Here is a 21,556-nt window from a genome sequence, read left to right as displayed (position 1 = left end):
GGCACACACAGATCACCAAGAGCTACTCTTATTCACAATGCTGCTTGGTCGAACGATGACTTGGATAAAAAATGACTTAATGATTTGAATAGTGATAACGATATTACGAGAATGCCACCAATGCTGATGTTAGTGCTTCTAAAAATGATAGTGACGATGATATTGATTGACGGTGATAACGCTGGTGACAATCACGTTGCTGGCAAGGATGATGACGATGCCGACATCCTCAGCTGGAGAACTCGGGTGACCCGCTGGAGTTCGACAACCCTCAGCAGCTGAGCTACTGGACCTGCGTCTACTTCTTGATCGTCACCATGTCTACGGTCGGCTACGGTGACGTCTTCTGCAAGACGGTGCTGGGCAGGACGTTCCTAGTTTTCTTCCTGCTGGTCGGATTGGTGAGTGCCACCACTGCCGCTTGGGTCGTTAGCAATGCCAAATGCAATCAACGTAGTATCATGTTTCACTGGGGATCTCGATGACCTGAACGCCAGGGTATAGGCTGGAAGCGCACGGCGAGAAGTTTGGGGATTCACTTGGGGAAGTACACAGTTTGCTGTATTAAGAGGCCTTAACAAGAGTACTAAGTGGTGTGCCAAGAGGGTACTAAGGACTGGTACTAAGTGAATTCAGCGACAGTCACGTGCGCATGTGTCACCTGCGAGTGCATAGTGCAAACCCTCATCGACAGTGTGCCGCAGACCACTGAGAAGCACGTGGGTAGTAAACACGGGCTCAACCGCACCCGGCTCTGAGAGTGATAGCAAGGGACATATTGGTATATAGGCAGTCGGAGTGTTTGTGAGTTTGTAGAGCGTAGGTATCGAGGACTTCGTAGGCAGTAGGCTTCCAGCAGCCTGCTATGCGTTTTTTCGGGGCATGGTGATATTATTTTACTTAAATCGCAGTGAGACGCCGACTGCATCCGTGTTTGGATTTACAACATCATATTTTACTGCTGTGGTCCACTGACAGCCGTGGGCCACCGTCTGGGTCCCCAGGGGCGAAATGGCCGAGTGGTGAGCGCCCTCGGCTCCCACGCACGGGGTCCGAAAACCCCGGTCGCGTCGTGCCTCCTGAGCGATGACGTGGCATCTGCAGTCACTGACGCTGCTCGGGAGGATGCCTTACGAAGTGCATTGCGTTCTCTCTCTAAAAAAAATGTATGAGCCCCTTCTGGACGTTCCTGGTTCCGCCTGTAGTGTTCGTGGGACCTGGCCTAGATAGCAGTGAAATCCCGGCCCTGGAGGGGGGGGGGGGGGGGGGGGGGTTAACAGCTGGCTTGAGGAGATTGGCTGAGGCAGTAAATCGCTGATGCCGCGGCTATCGCTGCCATCACGGCCGCTGCTCTGCTCAGCTCCCTAACCGCAAAATGCTAGCCGCATACTGAAGACCTTTCGAATCCGGCACGCCCCAATGGCTTTGTTCCTCACGACGCACGACACATTCCTGGAGTGCCCCGTTACCCTCCCCCCTAACCCATGTGTCGGTGTGGGAGTGCCTGTGGTCTTCCTTCGCCTCTGGACCCCGGAAGGCAGCAGACCAGTGTTGGACGAGGTACAAAAGCCGTTGTTTATATGCAGGCTGGCCAGTGCCGTCCTGGTGCCGCGACGATAGGGGACCCGGAGCTGGAGCCGACGGGACGGACAAAGAGGGACCCGGAGCTGGAGCCGACGGGACGGACAAAGAGGGACCCGGAGCTGGAGCCGACGGGACGGACAAAGAGGGACCCGGAGCTGGAGCGGACGGGACGAACAAGGGGGTTCCCGGGGCCGGAGCCGACGGGACAGACATCGAACAGTCAGGCGGGGTGCGAGACTTGAGGTGATGGCTGAAGAGCTGAAAGGGAGGGAGGAGGTATCAGGGATGCGAGGAACGTCGCAGGAGGAGTGTACAGCTGAGGGCAGGCTGTAACCTGTGGGACTGAGGTGCAGCTGAGGGGCAGGCTGTGGTCTGTAGGACTGAGGTACAGCTGAGAGACAGGCCGTGGTCTGTGGGACTAAGGAACAGCCGAGGGGCAGGTCGTAGCCTGTGGGACTAAGGAACAGCTGAGGGGCAGGCTGTAGCCTGTGGGAACGGGGAACAGCTGAGGGACAGGCTGTAGCCTGTGGGACCGGGGAACAGCTGAGGGACAGGCTGTAGCCTGTAGGACTGAGGAACAGCTGGGGGGCAGACTGTAGCCTGTGGGAACGGGGAACAGCTGAGGGCAGGCTGTGGCCTGTAGGACTGGGGAACAGCTGAGGGACAGGCTGTGGTCTGTAGGACTGGGGAACAGCTGAGGGACAGGCTGTGGCCTGTGGGACTGGGGAACGGCTGAGGGCAGGCTGTAGCCTGTGGGACTGGGGAACAGCTGAGGGGCAGACTATGGCCTGTAGGACTGGGGAACAGCTGAGGGCAGGCCGTGGCCTGTAGGACTGGGGAACAGCTGAGGGGCAGGCCGTGGCCTGTAGGGCTGGGGAACAGCTGAGGGCAGGCTGAGGGGAGAATGTGAAATTCAGCGCATTGTGTGGGGTGTCGGTGCACAGGCCTCTAAAGGTGGATTATGAATTATGCATTTATGGGGTTTAGAACTGTGAGAGTGCAGTTATGACCTGTCAATAGGGATTGACATTGGAGCCGTCAGCTCGAAATTCGGGGTAGAGTTTGGGCTGCCAGGGTGGGACCATAGAACCACGAAGACTGCAATGATCTGGTAAGGCAACCTCAAACAGAAAATGCCGGTAATGGTCGCGTTGCGACCATTTCTGAAACGCCAATGCTGTTTTCGGGTGAAGTGCGTGACGTTATGCCAGCGTAACCTTATGCCAGCGTAACCTTATGCCATCGTAAATTATGCCAGCGTAATCCCATGCCAGCGTAGCCTTATGCCAGCGTAACCTTATGCCACCGTAACCTCACGCCACCGTAACCTTATGCGTGATATCGAAAACGGCTGCTCTACTGATCCTGCCTGACTGACACAATCATTCGGCATGCGTATGTATGATGACGCTTCACGAAATGATTAGTCATCGTCACTTGGACACGACGCTCGTCCCTTACTGTGGGTTCTTTTGTTATTCTTTTAAACGAAGAGCAACCACCAAATCATCAAACACGGGCGAAGGCAAACAGTTTGAAAGTCAACTCGCTTCACATAGCAAACAGGCGCTGCTGCTTGGCCGGAACCGCATGCTTCCGTTCATCGCCGTTGCGCCATCGGCGACAGGCGGCTGCCGGCAGCGAGTGCGCACCGCACGCATGTGGGGACCGCACATGGGGACGGCACATGGGGACCACCTGGGGCACATCGCTTGCCACCCATGATGTGGTTCGTCGAGGAACTCTGTTCCTCGCACAGCCGCTGGACTTGTGTGCTGCCCACACGTTTGCTGACACGTGAATGATCAGCTTTCGCCAGCTCGATGATGTGTGTTGGCAGGGGCGGGGCGCGGGGGAGGGGGCGGGGGGGGGGGGGGGCTTAGCAGGCATTTGCGCGAGGGAGGGACGCTGTGTTCTGGTGCCTGCGGTGAAGCTTTGTGACCGTGGTTTGGCGGCGCCCATGCTGTGCGGGAGGGTGCCGACCACTTGTTTTATCGCCTTAACGCTGGTTTGTTCTCACCTCTCACCTCTCAATAACGTCTGCCCCTGGAATCGGAAATGCGCCTGCTTAAATTGCAAGGCTTTCGTTGCCGCTCCATTACTTTTCGGCAGCCACAGTGTTCGGTGTGAATATGTGCGTCATGGTCAAGATGGACTGAAGTGTGTGCGTGTGTGTGCGCACGTGTGACGTATTGTGCATGACCTTGGCATCATTTTAGGTCAATTGGGTGACCCGCTTGACTCGGAATCACTTTCTATGTTTCCGCTTGGCACCTCTTGCCGGAAAGTCCACGCTTAAGTGAGTTATTCGCTTGGGGGAAGTCTTCTCTCCCGACCCAAGTCCGCTGTACGCCGCGCTTGCAGCGACATCGCGCCGCTCTCGGACACAACGAGAATGGAAAATGTTTGCTGGCCCACATTAGTACGACATTTCGACGCGCTTTTCACCGAACAGTTTACACTGGCAGGTCCATCAGGGTGAGCGGATCGGGGTAAATGCTGATTGCTGATGCCATTTTGCGATGCGTGAGCATGACCATTCGCGCACATATGTGAGGCTTACGCGCGGGATACCGCTTTGGGCGCTGAATGATCTACAACATGCACATACAGTGTAGATATCGCCCTCTGTTGTGAAGATTTTGCACAATTCTTTATCTAATATTCCGCCGACAACGCTTGCCAGCGGACAGTATCATCGACATGTTAGGGCTTGTTGAGCGACAATTTGGCTACCAGAACACTCAAACACAATACAACTACCGTGGCGCCAGAATATCTGGTCTTGCTGCGCCCAAACGGCATAGGAATAAACATATTACGTATTGGGACATTCTCAACCTTCCCAGCCACGCGTCTACATCTGGCAGCCTTAAACTTTGGGACCCTTGTCCCTTGTCTGCTTTTTTACTCAGTTTCCATTTGCACCATCATGAATTCTTCTCGTGTGTTTACGTTTCGACAGCCATGACATTCGTAGCGCTGCTGACTACCGTAGAATCGCTAATCCTGAGTAGTGGAGCTCCTGCCATTATTCGGCAATGATTGGTTTCCAGCTCCTTCCATTCATACGTTGTGCTTGTTTTTCCCTACCAGGCCCTTTTTGCCTCAAGCATACCAGAAATGTTCGAAATCCTTGGACGGAGATCAAAGTACGCAGGCTGTTACAAGCGGGAGCATGGAAAGAGGTAACGCCACCTATCCAGTGTTTGATGAACTAACAGTTCCAGCCGTGGCCGGTGAGCTCGGTGTGTGGTTGTTGGGGTGCGCTTCTGTGTGGGCCAGCCGATCATGTTAGACGTGAGCACCGCTGTTTTGCACCGACTTCAAGGTCAAACGCCCCACCCGAGGGCTCTTATGCTCATGCAACCGGCACAGAGAACAGAAGTCGGGTGGAACCTGCCACACCGCCGTTCTCCACGCTTCTTCACAGATGCACAATGGAATTTGCTCGTAATGGCTTTCGACTTCCACCTTCTAGTTGTCGGTTCGGAAGCATTCCATCATAATTCCGCTGTTTCGCTCGTGCATGCATTAGAGATTTGCATCAGCTCCGCCAAACGGCAGGATCTCTGGCCGGTTGGATGAGCATGCTACAGATATCGGCTTAAGTGCGCTCTTTGCTCTTTCATTCCGTTGTCGCTTGTTTCTGTCAGCTGGTTATTAGCCTTTTTTGGTTTGCACCGTTTCTGATCACTCTCTTTCTCTTTTCACACACGTACACATTGGGTTCTCTGTTGTCGGCAGGCGGTGTTTGCTTCTTGGATTCCCGAAATCACAGAGATCGTTGGAAATAGGCCGAAATATGGCGGAACACGACAATCCGGCAAGAGGTACCGAAAATGCTCCATAGATGGCGTGCCTAGCGAGTTGCCCTATAGTGCCAAGGTCGCGTCCAGCATGAGGTCACGAAAGGGGACAATGGTCCGGAGCAGGTTTGGGGTTTCACCAGCTGATGCGAACATAAAAAGTAGCAAGCATCTCCCCGCGCGGGACCGTTGTCCACTTTCGCCCATGACCTTTAGTGATGTCCAAGGTCATTTGCCCGACTAGCCTAGTGCCTGGGATGCGTTTTTCTTACCTGGTCATCTTTTTCGGCACTTTAGGCAATATTCGCGAGCTGTATCCCCGAAATTATTGACCTGGTCGGCAACAGGTCAAAGTATGGAGGTACATTGAAGAACGAACGAGGACGGAGGTAGGTGACATCAAAACCAAATGGCGTTTGGTGCCTCCACTTTGAGCCGACATTTATGAACGGGTCCTTCTGCCTGAGCCATGTAGATGCTCGTGGCCCCAAAGGAGAGCTGACTGGTATGTCATGATGTTCTTTTAACGTCACCTGACTCAGTTTTTTGACAAGCGGACGCCTAAAAACTGGCCAATCTTTTATAAATGTTTTGGGCGATTAAACTGTGGTTTGAACCTTGTTTTGCAAAATGGTGCATGATTGCCGAGACCTATGTATTGGGCCTTATTCCTGCGCCGAAGGACATTAGGATCAATGTCCGGACCTTCTTCTGTTCATTCTCGCCAGTAATCTAAATAAAGAGCAGTCCACAGCGAATTTTCCTTCGCATTTGCGGGAGAAATTGCAATGTTGGACGGTTTGCTCAAAACAGCCCCAGGCGCCATTTTGTTTGCGATGTTTTGCAACATGTTGCATGCGCTTTTTTAGGTGTCGCATGTTACCAATTTTTGCATGCATGGTTCGAAAAAAATTGTATTAAGAAGCGTGTCTAGGCCAGTCAGAACTACTCCTACACAGGCTCATTTTGTGCAATGCTAAACCACCGTCAAGCAAAGCAGAGTGCCAAGAGATATAAGATTCTTGCTTAAACGAGCTGTTATCACTGCATACATTGGTCACGTCAATGCTAATGTCTAATAAGAGAATGAAAGATTTACCGTTGTTCGGATTATTTAGTGTATAACTTCATAGCTATTCGTGTGAACATGTTTCCGATGTGCAATAAATACGGATTTTTCGACATCCTGGGTACCTAGGAATTCACGAGCTGAAGTAGCCAGCGGTCTGTAATGTTACCCTTGTAGAGTTCTGCTTTCCGGGATGCAGTTTCGGTGCCAGCTGCTGCATGTCTGCTGCTGCAGTGCATGCCGGCATGTGTGTGTGTGCGCGCGACGATACGTGCGTAAGTGTGCGTAAGTGCTATCATATGTTAAATCTCAAGAATATACAAGTCTCTTTGTATGTAATTGCCAGGAATGCGGTTCAGCGCTGCTTTTACAGCGCACGTCGATACATTCGTCAAGGTTTTGCATTTACAAACATCACAATGCAGAGTAAAATCAGAATGCTCACATTAACTGCGAGTACTTAGAGTTATAGAATCATTGCAGGTTCTAAAGCTGCAAAGGGTCTATTTAAAAATCATCATGCTTCCATATAGTTTTGTGTTGCCTTGCTCGGACCCTTGCGCTCCTGGTGAGATCTTGGGGCACTATCCGGTAAGAACAATGTCTTTGTGTTTGTGCTAAAACATATGTGCTCTATGTCAAGTCTTTTATTCCTAACGCTGCAAGTATGCCTTCAATGTACCTGTGAAGTTTCACTCTTTGAGTCACTTTCAAAACGGCAGATGAAAAGGTATGTGTTCAAGCTGCGATATACGGTGTTCCTCAGCAGAGCACATGCTGATATAGCAGTCTAACCTGTTCGCTGCCCGGTATTCCAGAACTTCCGTACCAAACTGTGTGGAAAATGGTATTGTTGGTAATTACCGCAGCTTGAATTCAACTTATTAAAGTCCATGAAATGAGCTGAGATAAATTTACGCATGCTTTTCAGTAAGCTACATGTTCATCAGTAAACGCTATCCGTTTTCCACTGCAAGCTGTGTGCTCCAGGTGAGCTTCCTCCTGACTGTTTCGGTCGCCGTCCGGTGCTGGTGTGCGGCGATCTTGGCGCCCCCCTCAGTGACGCGGCGATCGTGGCGCGGCTGATCTGACGTCACTGGTCCCACAGACACATCGTGGTATGCGGCCACATCACCTACGAGTCTGTCTCACACTTCCTCAAGGACTTTCTGCATGAGGACCGGGAGGACGTGGACGTGGAGGTAGTCTTCCTTCACAGGTAAACTAGGTGCTTCTGTTGTAAATAATTGGGTAATTATGCGCATGGAAAGTGTACTTATCTACACGAATGAACCGTGTGCTCACTCATACGGCCTGCCCCGGTGCAATTAGATGTTATTAAGAGATAATTTGTTCTTCCCAGACATTTTGTGTGCTTTTGCAAAGGAAACGTGTGTTTGTACACAGGAAAGCCCGTTATTTCTACACAGGTCGGCGATGTATTTATAGATGGGCAAAGTGTATGCTATTTGTGTGTCTTGTCTACTCCATTTGTGTGGCTGTCGTGTTTCCCTCAGGTACATGAAGTCTTTCTAGGTACATCTTTGTCTTGCAGTGCATTTGATTCAAAATACGACACCCACTGTTTTGTACCATTTTCCTCACGTAAATTGTGTATTTCTGCTCCACTGCTCTTTCTGCTCTTGAATTGTGAAACCACGATGTTACAATCTTGAACGTTCATTTCTTGACATAACTACGATATTTACAGCGCCCATGGCTGTTTTCAGAGATGTTTTACAGGAGAACCTGCATCCAGACCTTGCTGCTATTTTGTGGCAGTATGATCGATTCCTCTGTGTACATCTTTCCACCTACAGCAGTTACCTGTGCAGTCTCTCAGTTCCGTGAAAATGATTTATTCAGACACCCAAGCACTGGTGAAATATGCAGCGGAGTATGGCGCGATGAGTCCAAAGCAATGAATGCAAAGGCTCGCTCACTACTTGTGCTCACTTAGGTCGTACTCACTTCACAGAACAAGGCTCTTTTATCACAATGGTTGACAGACAGCAACAGTTTTCATCCTGAAAATAACCGTTTTTCAATATGACGGGATATTGGTAATTCGTCTGCCCAGTATTTCTCGATATATCGAGAATCTATTGTTTTCGGCTCAAGAACCCTGTGCTGAAAAACTAGGAACCTGAGCTTTGCTTTGCTGAAGTCAAGCTTTGCTTACAGTATCATTAACACATATCCACTCGTTTAGCTCACTGTTCTCTGCACTGTCACAATCTTCGGCACCGCGGGGCATTCAAATTAGCCATGCCTTTGGTATGGTCGAGACGTACAAGATACATCGGACTGCAGGAACTTTTCTCTGAATAAAAATTCGGAAGTGTGAATGGTTTCTCCATCCACCAGCTAAGCTTTGATGTATTTGGCCAACATAAGGAATCACCCCCCGTCCTGCGTAATGTTCGAAAGTCGCGGGGTTCGAGCCCAAGAACTCTCCGCCCGATCTGATGCACCCTGACGTGCTTCTTGTCGTAGTTGTCGTATTTACTTCTTTCTGCAGCGCTATGTGGCACTATTGCTCCATCGTAATAGACCCGAATCAGGCATTCGACCCACTTGTCAGGAATAATTCATAAATATAACTACACTGATGCAGGCCCTTCCCTGGCGGGCCGGGTTTGGCATATCCTGCCACGCGCTGAGCAGTGTGCCGGGAACCAGCGCCAACCGGCGAAGAGCTGCTTTGCCTGCGACTCTCAAGTCCGTTCCCCTCACCGCCTTAGCGCACGACTCGATGACTCGCGACTCGGCCTGTAACGCCCGTGACTATGTAGGCAGGAGCCGGACCTCGAACTGCAGGGGGTACTAAAGCGAAACGTGACCGACGTCCGGTTCTTTCGTGGCACCATGATGTCGGCGTATGACCTGGAGCGGGTCCAGGTCAGGTCTCGGGGTCCAGCCAAGTCACCACTACGGCCGGGCCCCGTCTTGCTATCATGGTCAGAGGCTTGGAAGTCATCGTGGAAAGAGCTTGGGACCAGTTTGGAATGTTTTTACCTTCTGCAACTGAATTCAAAATTGTGTTTTTCACAACTTGGCCCTTCAGTTTCTCTCTGGCAATGTTTCCATCGAGGCTTTCTTAGGCCACTCACTTCTTTCATCGGTATAAATAAGCTCGCTGATAATTTTTTTAAAACTTTGTATACGTCTCAACATAATAATTCACATACGGGGTTTGCTCACTGACCTAAATTTATACAAGAGCAGCACTCCACATTGCAACGGGGTTTCAAAGTCATATCCAGCGCGATCACTTGACAAGCATGGAGAGCATTCCACGGCTTCCCCACCCAGGAACTGCAGTACCCCTGACAGCAAAGGCTCGCCTTTCCGCAGTGGTGGCCTGGCCTCGTCTTTTTCTAGAAGTGACGTCACTGGTTTTCACGCACACCGGGATAGCACTCGCTGATTGGTCGACGCACCGGCACAACTCCGGTCGGTTTTTGAACGCTATTGGTCACGCGACATTGCAGGCACGTCACTTGGCCGGCCGACCCACGGGGTGTTTGCTTGATTAGTGGATAACAATCTGTAAAACGTGAGCAGATGATTGGACAGCAGCTGCGAGACCAGCCCACAAGATTAGAACAAGGCTCAGCATTGGCAGTGAAGACGGTCTTTGTGTTCGCGTTGCCATGTTTGTGCGATATTCCATATATTGAGTGGGATTATTTATTGCGCTCTTCATCATTAGCCGCAGGCTTGGGATATCCTAGCAATTCAGGCTATCCTCCTCCCCTCACAAAGCAATATGGATCATGTTAATTTCCCACGAAGTTGGTGGGCTTGTTCTTTTCATCCGCCCCTTCTCCTCCCCCGTTCGGGCAGATATGAGGTATTATGGGATCAGCGGTATGAGACCTTGCGTTGCCAAAGCTTTATTCTAATCGTAGCGTGCTTAACACAACTTCCGTAATAGCAAAACGGAATAATTCTTCCAAGAATTCCTTAAATTTGTTCCATAATTGAACAAAGAGAAGGCACTGCTCAGCCGTCCCGGAGCTCATTCGGGACGGGATGAACATGCCGCTGGGGCGGGATGGACGCGATGCAAGGGCGTGATGGACACGACGCTGCCTTGCAGCACACATGCGGGCTAGCATCTCAGAAAATTGCGCGGGTGCGAGCCCTCGTTGAAGGTTAATTGACAGCTGACCAGAAAGGTTCGACCAATGATGTAGTTCCCGTTCAGTTGGGGTCTCCAGCCTCCTCCCAAAATTCTGAGGTGATGGTGGGCCACGATACGGAGAGATGTCCCCTTTTGACATTTTTCGGCGTAGTTTGAGTGATTTTCCCCGTTCAGCATGGGTGTAAGCACGTCGCCGATATTGTGAAAGGAATAGACCAACCAGGATTGGGGTGGGGGATTACACTGGGTTGTGGTTTGGACAATCTGACCTGAAAATAACATCTGGAATGTGCCAACGTGAAAAGCGTGTATTTCATGCGAAACATTGGCGGAGGGTCAAAAACCCAGTCTGGGAAAATTGAGGGTTCGCGTTTTCCCCGGCCCCCGCGGTGATTACACACATGGCGTTCAGCCCCCCCCCCCCCCTCCCGTACATTGAGACTTAAGTGGTGGGGCTATGGTCTTGGTTAGCCTGGTAGGTCTGGGCCGAGCGTGTTGTAGCATAGCACGGTAAAAGTCATTCAATGCCATCTGGTAAAATTTGGAGACATGCCATTCCCATCGGACTGAGACTGCTCTAATGAGCTTCTGAGATCGCGCTTTTGATTCACGGGCTTACTTAACGTATCGAAAGCTATTCCTTTAAAGACCCAGAACTCGTAGCATGAAATCAGAAAAACTGTCGGAATGGAGCAGCTGTATTCCGACATGATGACAATGGGTGTGATAAAATAATATCCATGCAGGCATTTTCATGACGGCATGCATCTTGGCTCACGTACTGAATACCATGAACGGAACAGGGTTATATGTTTTCTAGTCCTGGTGTCGTTCCCGACGCGTGAGCGTGTCACCACGCCTTCCCTCGTCCTCGTGCCGTTCCTGACGCGTGATCGTGTCGCCCCGCCTTCCCTCGTCCTCGTGCCGTTCCTGACGTGTGAGCATGTCACCACACCTTCCCTCGTCCTCGTGCCGTTCCTGACGCGTGAGCGTGTCACCACACCTTCCCTCGTCCTCGTACCGTTCCTGACGCGTGAGCGGGTCACCTCTCCTTTTCTCGTCCTCGTGGCGTTCCTGACCCGTGAGCTACATTTTCGCAACGATCGATGCATTGTATTAATGGCTATGCGCATCAGTGTGTGACTTGCTCTTTGACTCATCGCTGCCATCATGCGTGTCTCACGGCTCATTTTCGTGGCTCGTTTCTGTTTCACTACGTCACTGGGACCACTTCTGTCGCACTCACCGTGTTCAGCTCAAACACTGCAGCTGTGCACTGGGCAGCCGCTGCGCCCTGTCAGGAGTGTGTGCCGGGCTGTGCCAGTTCGTGCAAGCTTGCTCCGGTTTCTGCCCGTGTGTGCCTTGGCGTGCTCTTTGGAACAACTGACCTTTTCTCTCGCTGTCGCTTTCACATCACCCGTCACCTCTGACGCTGTTCAGCTTATCTCTGTGCTGTCAGGTCAGCCCGATGGGTCTGCTGACTGGCGTTTGCTCTTGTCCTGGATATGCCCTCCGGGTCTGAGACTGTGTCCCGCGGTTTTAAGACTGTGTCTCGGGGGTTTAAGGCTGCGCGTAGCAGACAAATGCTCGCGGAACCCTCCTGAAAGCAGTGCGCATACGAAAGCGTCAATAAGCTTGGGACACACGAAATTTTACAAATGGAGGATTTCGCGAAGAATTCGGTCATTTTGCTGCAAGGCAATGTCAAGTACTGCCATGTCCAGTTCGGGTACTTGATAGGTATCAATATGCGCTGTTGCCATTCACCTTAAGCTAATGCCTAATCGTTTTGCTTTGCTCATAGTATTGGTCCATTTCCACAGGGTGCATGGTGCCCTGCCACTTTGGCCCCAGGGGCTAGAGATGGTTAGCTGATATCCGCATTAGACAAGCTTGATACGAGACGCACTGGACCACACGTTTTGTCAAGGAATGCTCCCCATCTCTTCAACAAATTCTAGCCCTGCTGAATCCGCTGGACAAAAGCAAGCCCACTCACGCCCATCGGGCTGCCCTGCCGGCGCGCCTGACGACCAGTGACGTGACGCCGCGTCATATGACGTCACGGGGCCACCTTTCAGAGACGAGCCCGATCTGGAGTTGGAAGGACTTTTAAAGCGGCATTTCACTGCCGTTCAGTTTTACCAGGGGTCTATTATGTCCGCCATTGACCTGGCTAGGGTGAAGGTAACTCTGCCGGCGCAGCCACCGTCGGTCGCCCGCATGGTCTCTCCCTCCCATATTGTTTACACAGCACGACATGTCGTTTGAAGTGCACCCGAGCCACGTCTGACAGTGGTGGCCGTTACCCCGCGGACCGACCCGCCAGCGGTTTTCGATTTTCTCGTTGAGTAGACCGCCCACCGGTGATGGCCCCGACAGAGGCTGCGTCCTCGTGTGTGCGTGCCGACTGACCATTTTGACCCGACCCAATCGGAGCTGGGACGATGAGATGGCTTTACAGTCCCGCTGGTTAGTGCGGCTTGTGGCTCGTCCGCCTCCCCGCGTTGTCCGTCTAACAGCGGTGTGTTTTGGTGGTCAGCGGCTGCATGCCAGTACATATTGGCAAGCATGGACGAAGGAGCTTCGTTTTCCGTTTTTGACGCACATCTTCCGGGACTCGTTTTGTTGTCCCTCTTTCTGTCTTTTTTTCTTTACATTTGGGATTTAGAAGACGGGAGCATATTCTTTGTTTGTTTTGTCATTATGTTTTCCTTTATGTATGCTTTGACTTTTTGTCTTCTGTATTTGTTCGTTTTGTTGTCTTTTTTTGTGTTCGTCGAAAAGTGCTTCAATGCGCGTATCATTTTCTCATATTTTAGCGCTGAGCCTGATTTGAGACTAGAACATCTGCTGCTTCGTCACTTCCACTGTGTCAACTACTTTGTCGGCTCAATCATGAACCCAAATGATCTGCGCCGAATAAAGGTATCTGCTCTTCTTCGTTATTAGAACCTTCGGTATCGTTCGAGAATTTTCTAAACTGCTGCGATTTTTTTCGGAAATCGAGGCCTTATAGCTGAGGACTAGATTGCTTACACTGCGTTCAGCCAATTCTGGGATGGTTATCGCACAGGTCTCGTAGTCCTGCCGCAACGCACGAAAGCAGTCAACAACTATAACAGATGTTTACTATGTTGAAGCTTAAGGCTAGCATGTCGGTAAGTTTTCGGCTTGTGGCCGTTTGTACCTTTTCCGTCATGTGGTTTTAAAGGAAAGAACATGTAAAAAGGGGTCTAGTCTAGAGTCTAGAGTATAGCTTGTTAGCAAGTCCGACCGCTGGCAGGCCAGGCGTAGGAAACGACATAGTCCGTTTCATATCACATCAAAAGAATGGCCCAATACGTACACGCACATTTACATAAATCAGACCTCGCCTGCACTGTAATGCCTTCACCTAACAACTCCTTGAATGTCCTTAAGAGGGCCTGCAATGGTCAGACAACATGCGCTGAAGTTGATAAAACTGCTCCGCCAAAATGACATTTTCTACCACGTTTTCGGTACTCGTGACATCCTTTCGGTATGTCTGATTACCATGCAACCATCTCTATCCGACTTTTAGTAACAACGCATGTTGATAGCGCGCTACTCGTACGTGGCAATTGACAACTAATGATAAACCCACATGAGGACTGTCTTGTCACGCGCATTATAAAAGACACCCACCCCATATGACTCAGTTTTTTACATCTTCAGTACTTCTTCTAACTAGGCACAACGGACACCACTTTTCATGAAGCTTTTGCTTGTGTCCACACTCTATGCGACTGGCGAAACAATGTCAATGCACGATCATCTAAGCAATCCAGTTTCAATTATGGGCACGACTGTTACTGCATACACAGATTCGCAAAAGTCCCATTTACCAGCTCGGAAAAGCAGACCGCCGAAATCGACAGCCTGCCTACCAGAGAACGTCATTTTCCTCCATGAATGACATCACCTTTCGTACGACCCCGCCGGTGGTGGTTTTAACGGCTGTGGGTTGTTGCTGGTGCGGACAGCAGAGATAGCTGCTCTGCACAGGAGGGGTCGGAGAGCAGCAGATTCTGGGCTCTGATTGACTCACAGCCTCACACCTTCTGCCAGCATGTCGAGCGAGGGAAACCCCAATGGCGCACGGCAATGCCGAGCGTGGGGGAAAACCCAAACCATCTGGTGTTGTGTTTGCACTCTCCAAGCGCGGCTTTTTTGGAAGTGCATGTGGCGTGGGCCTGCACCCATGCGGCCGCGGCCTATGCCGGTTGTGGCTAGCCTGTGGTGGGAGAGCTGGCTTGGGTTTCCCCAACCCGTGGTGATTGGCCACCCCTCGGTTTATCCTACCCGCCTGCCTGCCTGCCTGCCTGTTCGCCGCCCGGCGTTGGTGGCGCCGCCCTAACGGTGACATTTTCGTTCACCCGCACAGAAAGCCTCCTGATTTGGAATTAGAAGGACTGTTCAAGCGGCATTTCACCACAGTGGAGTTCTTTCAAGGGAGCATTATGAACCCGATTGATCTCCAGAGGGTGAAGGTTAGTTAAGCCGAAGTCTCGACGTCGGTCACGTGGCTCGCAGGAGGCGTGCACTCCTACGGAAGCAAGACGCGGAGCCTCTGTCACCGGCCAGTGGCGGACGCTCGGGCTGTCGGCTGCTGTAAATATGTCCGTAGAAATTTGCGCCCTGTGTAAATAATGGAATAAATTAGTCTGTAGATTGCTGAAGCGCCAGTGAGTGAGATCATGTGACGGAAATGTCTGGAAAACGCGCCGATGTGGATCAGTGGCAGTGGATAACTGTACGCAGATTTATGCTGTGAAATTTGGACGCTAAGGTAAACACAAACCAAAATATGTAGCCTTTTGAAATTCTCCTCAATTCCCCAACAAGTTCCGATCAAAATGTTGTTTCATGCTGCTGTTGATTTATGCTACGTTAGCTGCGTTATAGCTAATCACCATACAATGCCCAGTCCTCTTAAAGTGCTCTATTCAGATGGTTTTAGGGTAATATCAGGAGCCCAGACTAATGGCTCTGGTAGGGCGCATCTGGTCTTTTGAGAATCAGTATTTTTATGTCGCTTCGAAGATAAAGTTGATACCACAAGTAATATCAGCTTTAACATCTATTCGCGTATTTTTTTTAGTCCTTTCACTGACTGCCGAGCTTTTCGCCTTACTTAACACGTTTGAGCTACGCACACATGTTGTTCAGTTGCATTCAGTAATGTTTAAACAGTGGTATGTTAGCGTAAAATTATGTTTTGCTACCCTCACAGACCACAAGCGAAATACGTTCCGAATGGACGCTATGGTATTGACCGTTTTACAAAGGTAAATTACACAGCCGTTTCCCTTAAAGCTGTCCCATATGATGATGGTCTCTTAAGTACGTCATCCCTGCCATGAGATGCGTCGCAGTAAAGGCTCCAAACAGTTTTATCCCCACCATCATACCACCCAGCAATTGCTGTCGTCATTAGGTCGCGTTGTGATTACATGAATCAGTCAAAAGTTATTCCCTTGAGCCCAAGCTACAGCGGGTTCAGTACTATGCATCGGCTGCTGCTGTCCTAACTGTTAAGCCCGAATGCCACGCAAGCATTCGCACACTATTACCCAAATAGTTAACGAACTATTTGCGCACTTCCGGTGAAGGCAACACTGCCCCTCAACCAGCTGCAATACGTTTTATATCTTAATTCTGAACACCGGTTTGCACGAACGTACAAGACATGAAAGCCTTTTTTGGCCACGGCATGCTTGTTTTTGCGATAGAGGCACCATTTCGTATTGTCTATAACATCCGCCTATATTTCGGCAGCTTTTCTAGGCAGCAGGCTGGCAGCTTTAACCCCGACCAAATTAAGGGCATGCATTTTATCGCTTTGCGGCTGCTTCTGATTGGTGAATTTTGGGTGCTCGGCCTGTCCTGTAGTTTTTGACTGCACTTTGATTTCTCTTGTTTGTCTGCTGACCTCTCAACAAATTACGATGATTGCTTACCTTGTTGTGGCTTTAAAAAATAATAAGTATTTAAAGCTCGATGTTTTTGAACTATTTTACCTGCCAGCGTGCAAAGTAACGTGCTGGGTTATAGTGACACTTGTGCAGTTCAAGTATTTTCGCTCGAATAAGCCTCTGGTAGGTTCTCTGCATTGATACGCACTGTTGTTGCTTTGGTGCTGACCTTGGACATGACCTCCAGATCCACGATGCGGATGCCTGTCTGGTTCTGGCAAATAAATATTGTCAGGATCCTGACGCAGAAGATGCGGCCAACATCATGCGCGTGATCTCCATCAAGAACTACAGCGATGACATCCGGATCATTATTCAGCTGATGCAGTATCACAACAAGGTGGCGCCACCGGAGAGCTGCGACCTTCACCCGATTGGCGGATTCCCCTCCCCCCCCCCTCCTCTCCCCAATGCTTGTCGAAAATAAGTCCCAAGTCTTTCACCCGTGATCAGTACCATTCCTTGCCTATCTGCGGCAGCTTAAGAATGCATGCCTAATCCCGTTACCGAGTAGGCAGCTTAACTCGCCCATAACGCAGTGTCGTTCGGTATATGCTCTGCGATGAAGTTTTGTTTTTTGGCAACCTGGGACTGTGCCCATGAAGCGTATGGCCATTGCCGGTGTATGTATGCGATCTAAAGAAGTCAGTGGATATTGCGGTGTCTTCTACGATGTCATGTCTTGCACGTGGGCAATCCCGTTGAGTCGTACTTCGAACATGGTCAACATGTGCTGTAGCCCGTGTCACGGAGGTACTTTTCATACCTGAAGATTTTATTTCGATCCGTTGGTTTCGTGTGGTGTCTGGATTCGACGATGCTTTATGTCTATATGCATCGTGACGTCGTTTCAAATTATGCAAAGACGTCACCAGATGTATGTGGCTAACACTGTTCTTGGTTTCTAGTTTCATGAAGTCATTCGATCTTTCACCGCAGTTAGTTATTGGGTATCTCAATTCATTGCTATCGGAATTTCACCACCGATTTTGTCTGTGGAGCTGTCCGACACCACCATCCAGTGTCGCATCTGATGCTGTCACTAGATGCCAGATCCGATAACGTCACCAAACGTCAGATCCGATTATGTCACTGTCGCCTCCCAGGCGTACTTGCCATACCTCCCGAGCTGAAATCGGAAGCGCTGTAATGACGTCATATGACGCATCCGTCCTGTTCCAGGCGTACCCGCCAAACCTCCTAAACTGAGGGCGCCATGGTTACGCCATATGACGCATGAACTCTGATCCAGGCGTACCTGCTGAACATTCCCAGCTGGGACTGGAAGCGCGGCGATGACGTCATTTGTTTGGCGGAGCTGAAGCTAGGCTTCATTGCACAGAGCTGCCTGGCACCGGGCTTCTCCACCATGATGGCCAACCTGTTCGCCATGCGCTCCTTTAAGACGGTACGTAGCGAATGGCTCGAGTACCGCAGAGACCTCGGGTGTTTGTGTGACCTCATGCAGTCACGTCGCAGCGGATAGTGCGGTCACGTGGACCACGCTTTCAGCAGAAGTGGCGTTGTTACAGTATGAAGCTGTTATTAAGTAGTGTTCACGCTGATTGCCTTGTTCCATTTCAACGCTGTCTTCTTACTGAACATTTCACTAACACCAGGATCACAGTGTTCCTGTGAAATATATGTTGTTTTCAGGAAAGGTGTTATTGCGGGAGCTGTGTCCTTCGTGAGAGCTATTTCCTCTTCGGGTTGACGTGCCTTTTTTCGCCCAAGTGACCTTGGTGACCTTTGCGTCCGTATCATTGGTGACCTTTTCGTCAAACTAACCTCGGCTCGCGGGGAGGGTGGCTGAGTGCTCTACGAGGGACCTGTCAAATCCATAAGGCGTTCTGCCACGCCAGCACTGCCACTTCAGTGACGCTTGGTCACGTGGTCGGTGCTGACAGCCGCAGTGCTGTGTGTGCTTGACTGGCGTGTTGCGACGGTTGCCGCATTTCGCAGCTTTCCGAACTGTACGTGACAGTGGTTAACCAAAGATGTCACGTGGGTCTGGTTTTGAAAATGAGACTGGGTGCGCGTGGGAGCTAAGACAGCTCAGTACGGTGTGAGCAAGTGTGTGAAATGTCGTGATCCTCGTGATGAGTTGCCCCGTGTCGGCGGCTGATCAGCGTCGCCTGTCCCTTCAGGCCGTGGATGATTGACGAAGAAGAGCAAACACGCGTCACTATTCACCTCAAATATTTAATCGCTGCTGAGATGGACGATGTCGGGATATTTTCTATCGGCATTTCGTGCCCCGGACATGACATGCATGACATCAAGAGACCGAATCCCCACTGCCACGTGGAGCCCTATCCCAACGGCTGCGTTGTAATACTCCCTGAGAACTGACTTTTTCTGGTCGATGTCCTACATCCTTTCTTTCGTTGGGTTCTCCGCGCGAGTTTCGAACCGGGACCATATCATGGCGCAGCCCGAAGGCTGCGCTACGATATGGCCCTGATACGAAATGATACGATACGACATGGCGCAGCCCGAGGGCTGCGCTACGATATGGCCCTGATACGATATGATACGATGCGACATGGCGCAGCCCGAAGGCTACGCTACGATATGGCCCTGGTACGATATGATACGATACGACATGGCGCAGCCCGAAGGCTACGCTACGATATGGCCCCGGTACGGTAAAGCCCAGCCCGTGGGCTGCGCGAACTAATGCCGGCAGTCTCAGGGTCACCCCATGTTCGGTGCCTGGACCCGCCCGACTCACAGAAGCGAGACGGCATCCCCCTGCCCAGTCTCGCACAGCTGGCGAGAAGGGGGAGGGGTGCTAACGAGACATCGCGTTCGGAGGATGCACTCGGCAGGGGTGCAAACTCTGCTTGAGGGCCTGGCTGTGTGCGCATCGGCCGGTCCAACGTAGAAACCCCCCATCAACTTTCGGCACCGGAGTGTTTTACACAACAACGTTGGCTGCTTAGCAACGCAGCGCTCGCTCTTGCTCTTTAACGTGGGGCCTGCAAACAATTTCAAGCGATTGTGACCCTTGAAGAAAGCGTTCACGCGGCAGTTCGCGTTGAGGTCGAAGGGACAATTGCCTGCGCTTCTGGGGATTCAGCAATTCTTCACGGAGCGCTTGTGCACCCGTGGGGTGCTTTAGTACCTTAATGGCAGTCCAGTCACCTTCGGCCATCGATGTGGTAAGTGCGCTTTTCTTGCTTCCTCGTGGGGCCATTCCTGGGATCGGCTTAATAGCGGTTAATGGACGTCTGTCCCCATCCAATTCACGTAATAGTGTTCCTGTGGGAGCGTCAAGTGCCAGAGCGTGGGTTCCTGTGCCATGTTTGAGTTCGGAAAATTATGGCAATGCCAAAAGGAAGGAAAGGTGGCACTCAGTCGAACAGCTTGGCCTGGATCGACATCGCATCCTCATGTCTTCTGGAAGACGAATCTAACCATTCAATAACCTTGTCCTTGCGCCGAAAGTCTTCCAGGGAATAAAGGGTTTTGGTGATGTCCCTCATTACCAGCATGGGGAAGCCCTGCTTTATAAAATCACTGCGACTTTAATCTTTTATATCCTGTGGCTTACTGGGAAGCATTAAGTCAAATGCTACGCCGCGGTCACTCGCTAATCAGCGGACGAAAAACATCTTGTATGGGCTCATTACACTTACATTTACGACAACAGCTTTGTGCCATCTCAATCTCCGAGCCTATGCATCGTGCAGATGGTGCTAAGCCTCTTGTCACATCGCAAGCGTGTCCTACGGTTACGAAATTGAAATACCTACGACGTGCATGCGGTGTCCCCGAAACACAGGCTGCGCGGGTGGTCTGTCCGGGTCGGCCGACGTAATGTGCAGGACTGCGATGATGAGGAAAAAGACCTGATCTGGACCTCCTTCCGACGAACAGCTGATCGCTTGCCCTTGCTGGACCCCTCCCGTCAATGCCCGTGTGCATGCTGTTTTCTCCTGATCTTCACCCTGGCCGGAGTGGTTGGTTATGTTGAAAGTTTGCTCGGTTGGTGGATAGCAAGGATGATGGCGGGTATCATGATCACATCAGAACTTGGCCTTTTCCCCTAACGTGCTTATTATACTTGTCGGACGTTTGGTTCCCCCACCGAGTTAACAGGGGTATAGGGCTAGTGGTCCGTTCAGATGTCGAATTGATCACCGACTACTTCAAATTGCCCATCGCTTGTTCTTTGAGATTTATGATTTGCTGGAATCCCATTAATACTAACCGGTACTTCGTGAAATCAATTTATTTTTCGCCATGATGTAACCGTGAGATACTTTAAACCAAAATTTCCGTCGGGGATGGCCGTGGCTTTGCAATTTACAACTGGTGATAGCATATTAATATACTGTCCTCCATTCGGTAGCGTGGAAAGCGCGGGCACTCCTGGCCACATGTGCATGGGTGATTGGTGGAAAAATTATTATTTAACTTCGGTTCTATTGTTTATCGTAACGCGGAAAGCAACGAGAGTGCTTTGTTTTTAGTTGCATTGTGGTTTTTTTTTAAGTCGTGAAAGGGTAACAGGCACGTCTGCTAACGAGTTGTGTATCTGCTTTTGTTGCCCATCAGCCCGTCCGCTTCTCATTCGGTGTACTTATATAATATTGCAACGTTCTCAAGAGAGAATTTTTGTGGCGCTTGCCACCCGGAGGCTTTGCATGCAGTTTTTGTTTGCTTATTTTTTGTGTTTCACCCAACGATTTTAGTTCAGTTTTGTTAAGCTAACTCGATCCCGTTTTTCGCTTGTTTGCTCATTTTATTTTGCTTACGTTGCCCTGTCGCGCAGTGGGCGTACGGATGTTTTTGCTGAGTGTGTCCTCGTTGGTTTTATTTCCGCAGGACAGCACTCTGTGTCGCTCGCCTGGGCTCCGGACGATACGGGACCGACTGCCCGCAGCTGTTGCCTGGCTCACTGCTGAGCTGACAATGTCCCTCACCATTCCCCGTGGGT

General features: G+C 50.7%; 1 protein-coding gene across 1 annotated transcript in view; it reads left to right on the top strand.

The window, feature by feature from the left end:
• LOC119104243 (calcium-activated potassium channel slowpoke-like) overlaps positions 1 to 21,556 on the top strand; it is a 100,131-nt gene that overhangs the window by 52,431 nt on the left and 26,144 nt on the right. The window contains exons 7-12 of the mRNA XM_037227908.1: positions 234 to 401; positions 5,691 to 5,782; positions 7,571 to 7,681; positions 15,021 to 15,126; positions 16,799 to 16,951; positions 17,864 to 18,019. Of these exons, the coding sequence (XP_037083803.1) occupies positions 234 to 401; positions 5,691 to 5,782; positions 7,571 to 7,681; positions 15,021 to 15,126; positions 16,799 to 16,951; positions 17,864 to 18,019 (786 nt within the window). The remainder of the gene's footprint in view (positions 1 to 233; positions 402 to 5,690; positions 5,783 to 7,570; positions 7,682 to 15,020; positions 15,127 to 16,798; positions 16,952 to 17,863; positions 18,020 to 21,556) is intronic.

Source organism: Pollicipes pollicipes, unplaced genomic scaffold (genome assembly GCF_011947565.3).
Source record: "Pollicipes pollicipes isolate AB1234 unplaced genomic scaffold, Ppol_2.1 Scaffold_6052;HRSCAF=7182_pilon_pilon_pilon, whole genome shotgun sequence".
NCBI classification, from domain to species: Eukaryota; Metazoa; Arthropoda; class Thecostraca; order Pollicipedomorpha; family Pollicipedidae; genus Pollicipes; species Pollicipes pollicipes.
Note: the sequence above shows the minus strand (reverse complement) of the source record. Positions and strands in the feature narration are given on the sequence as shown.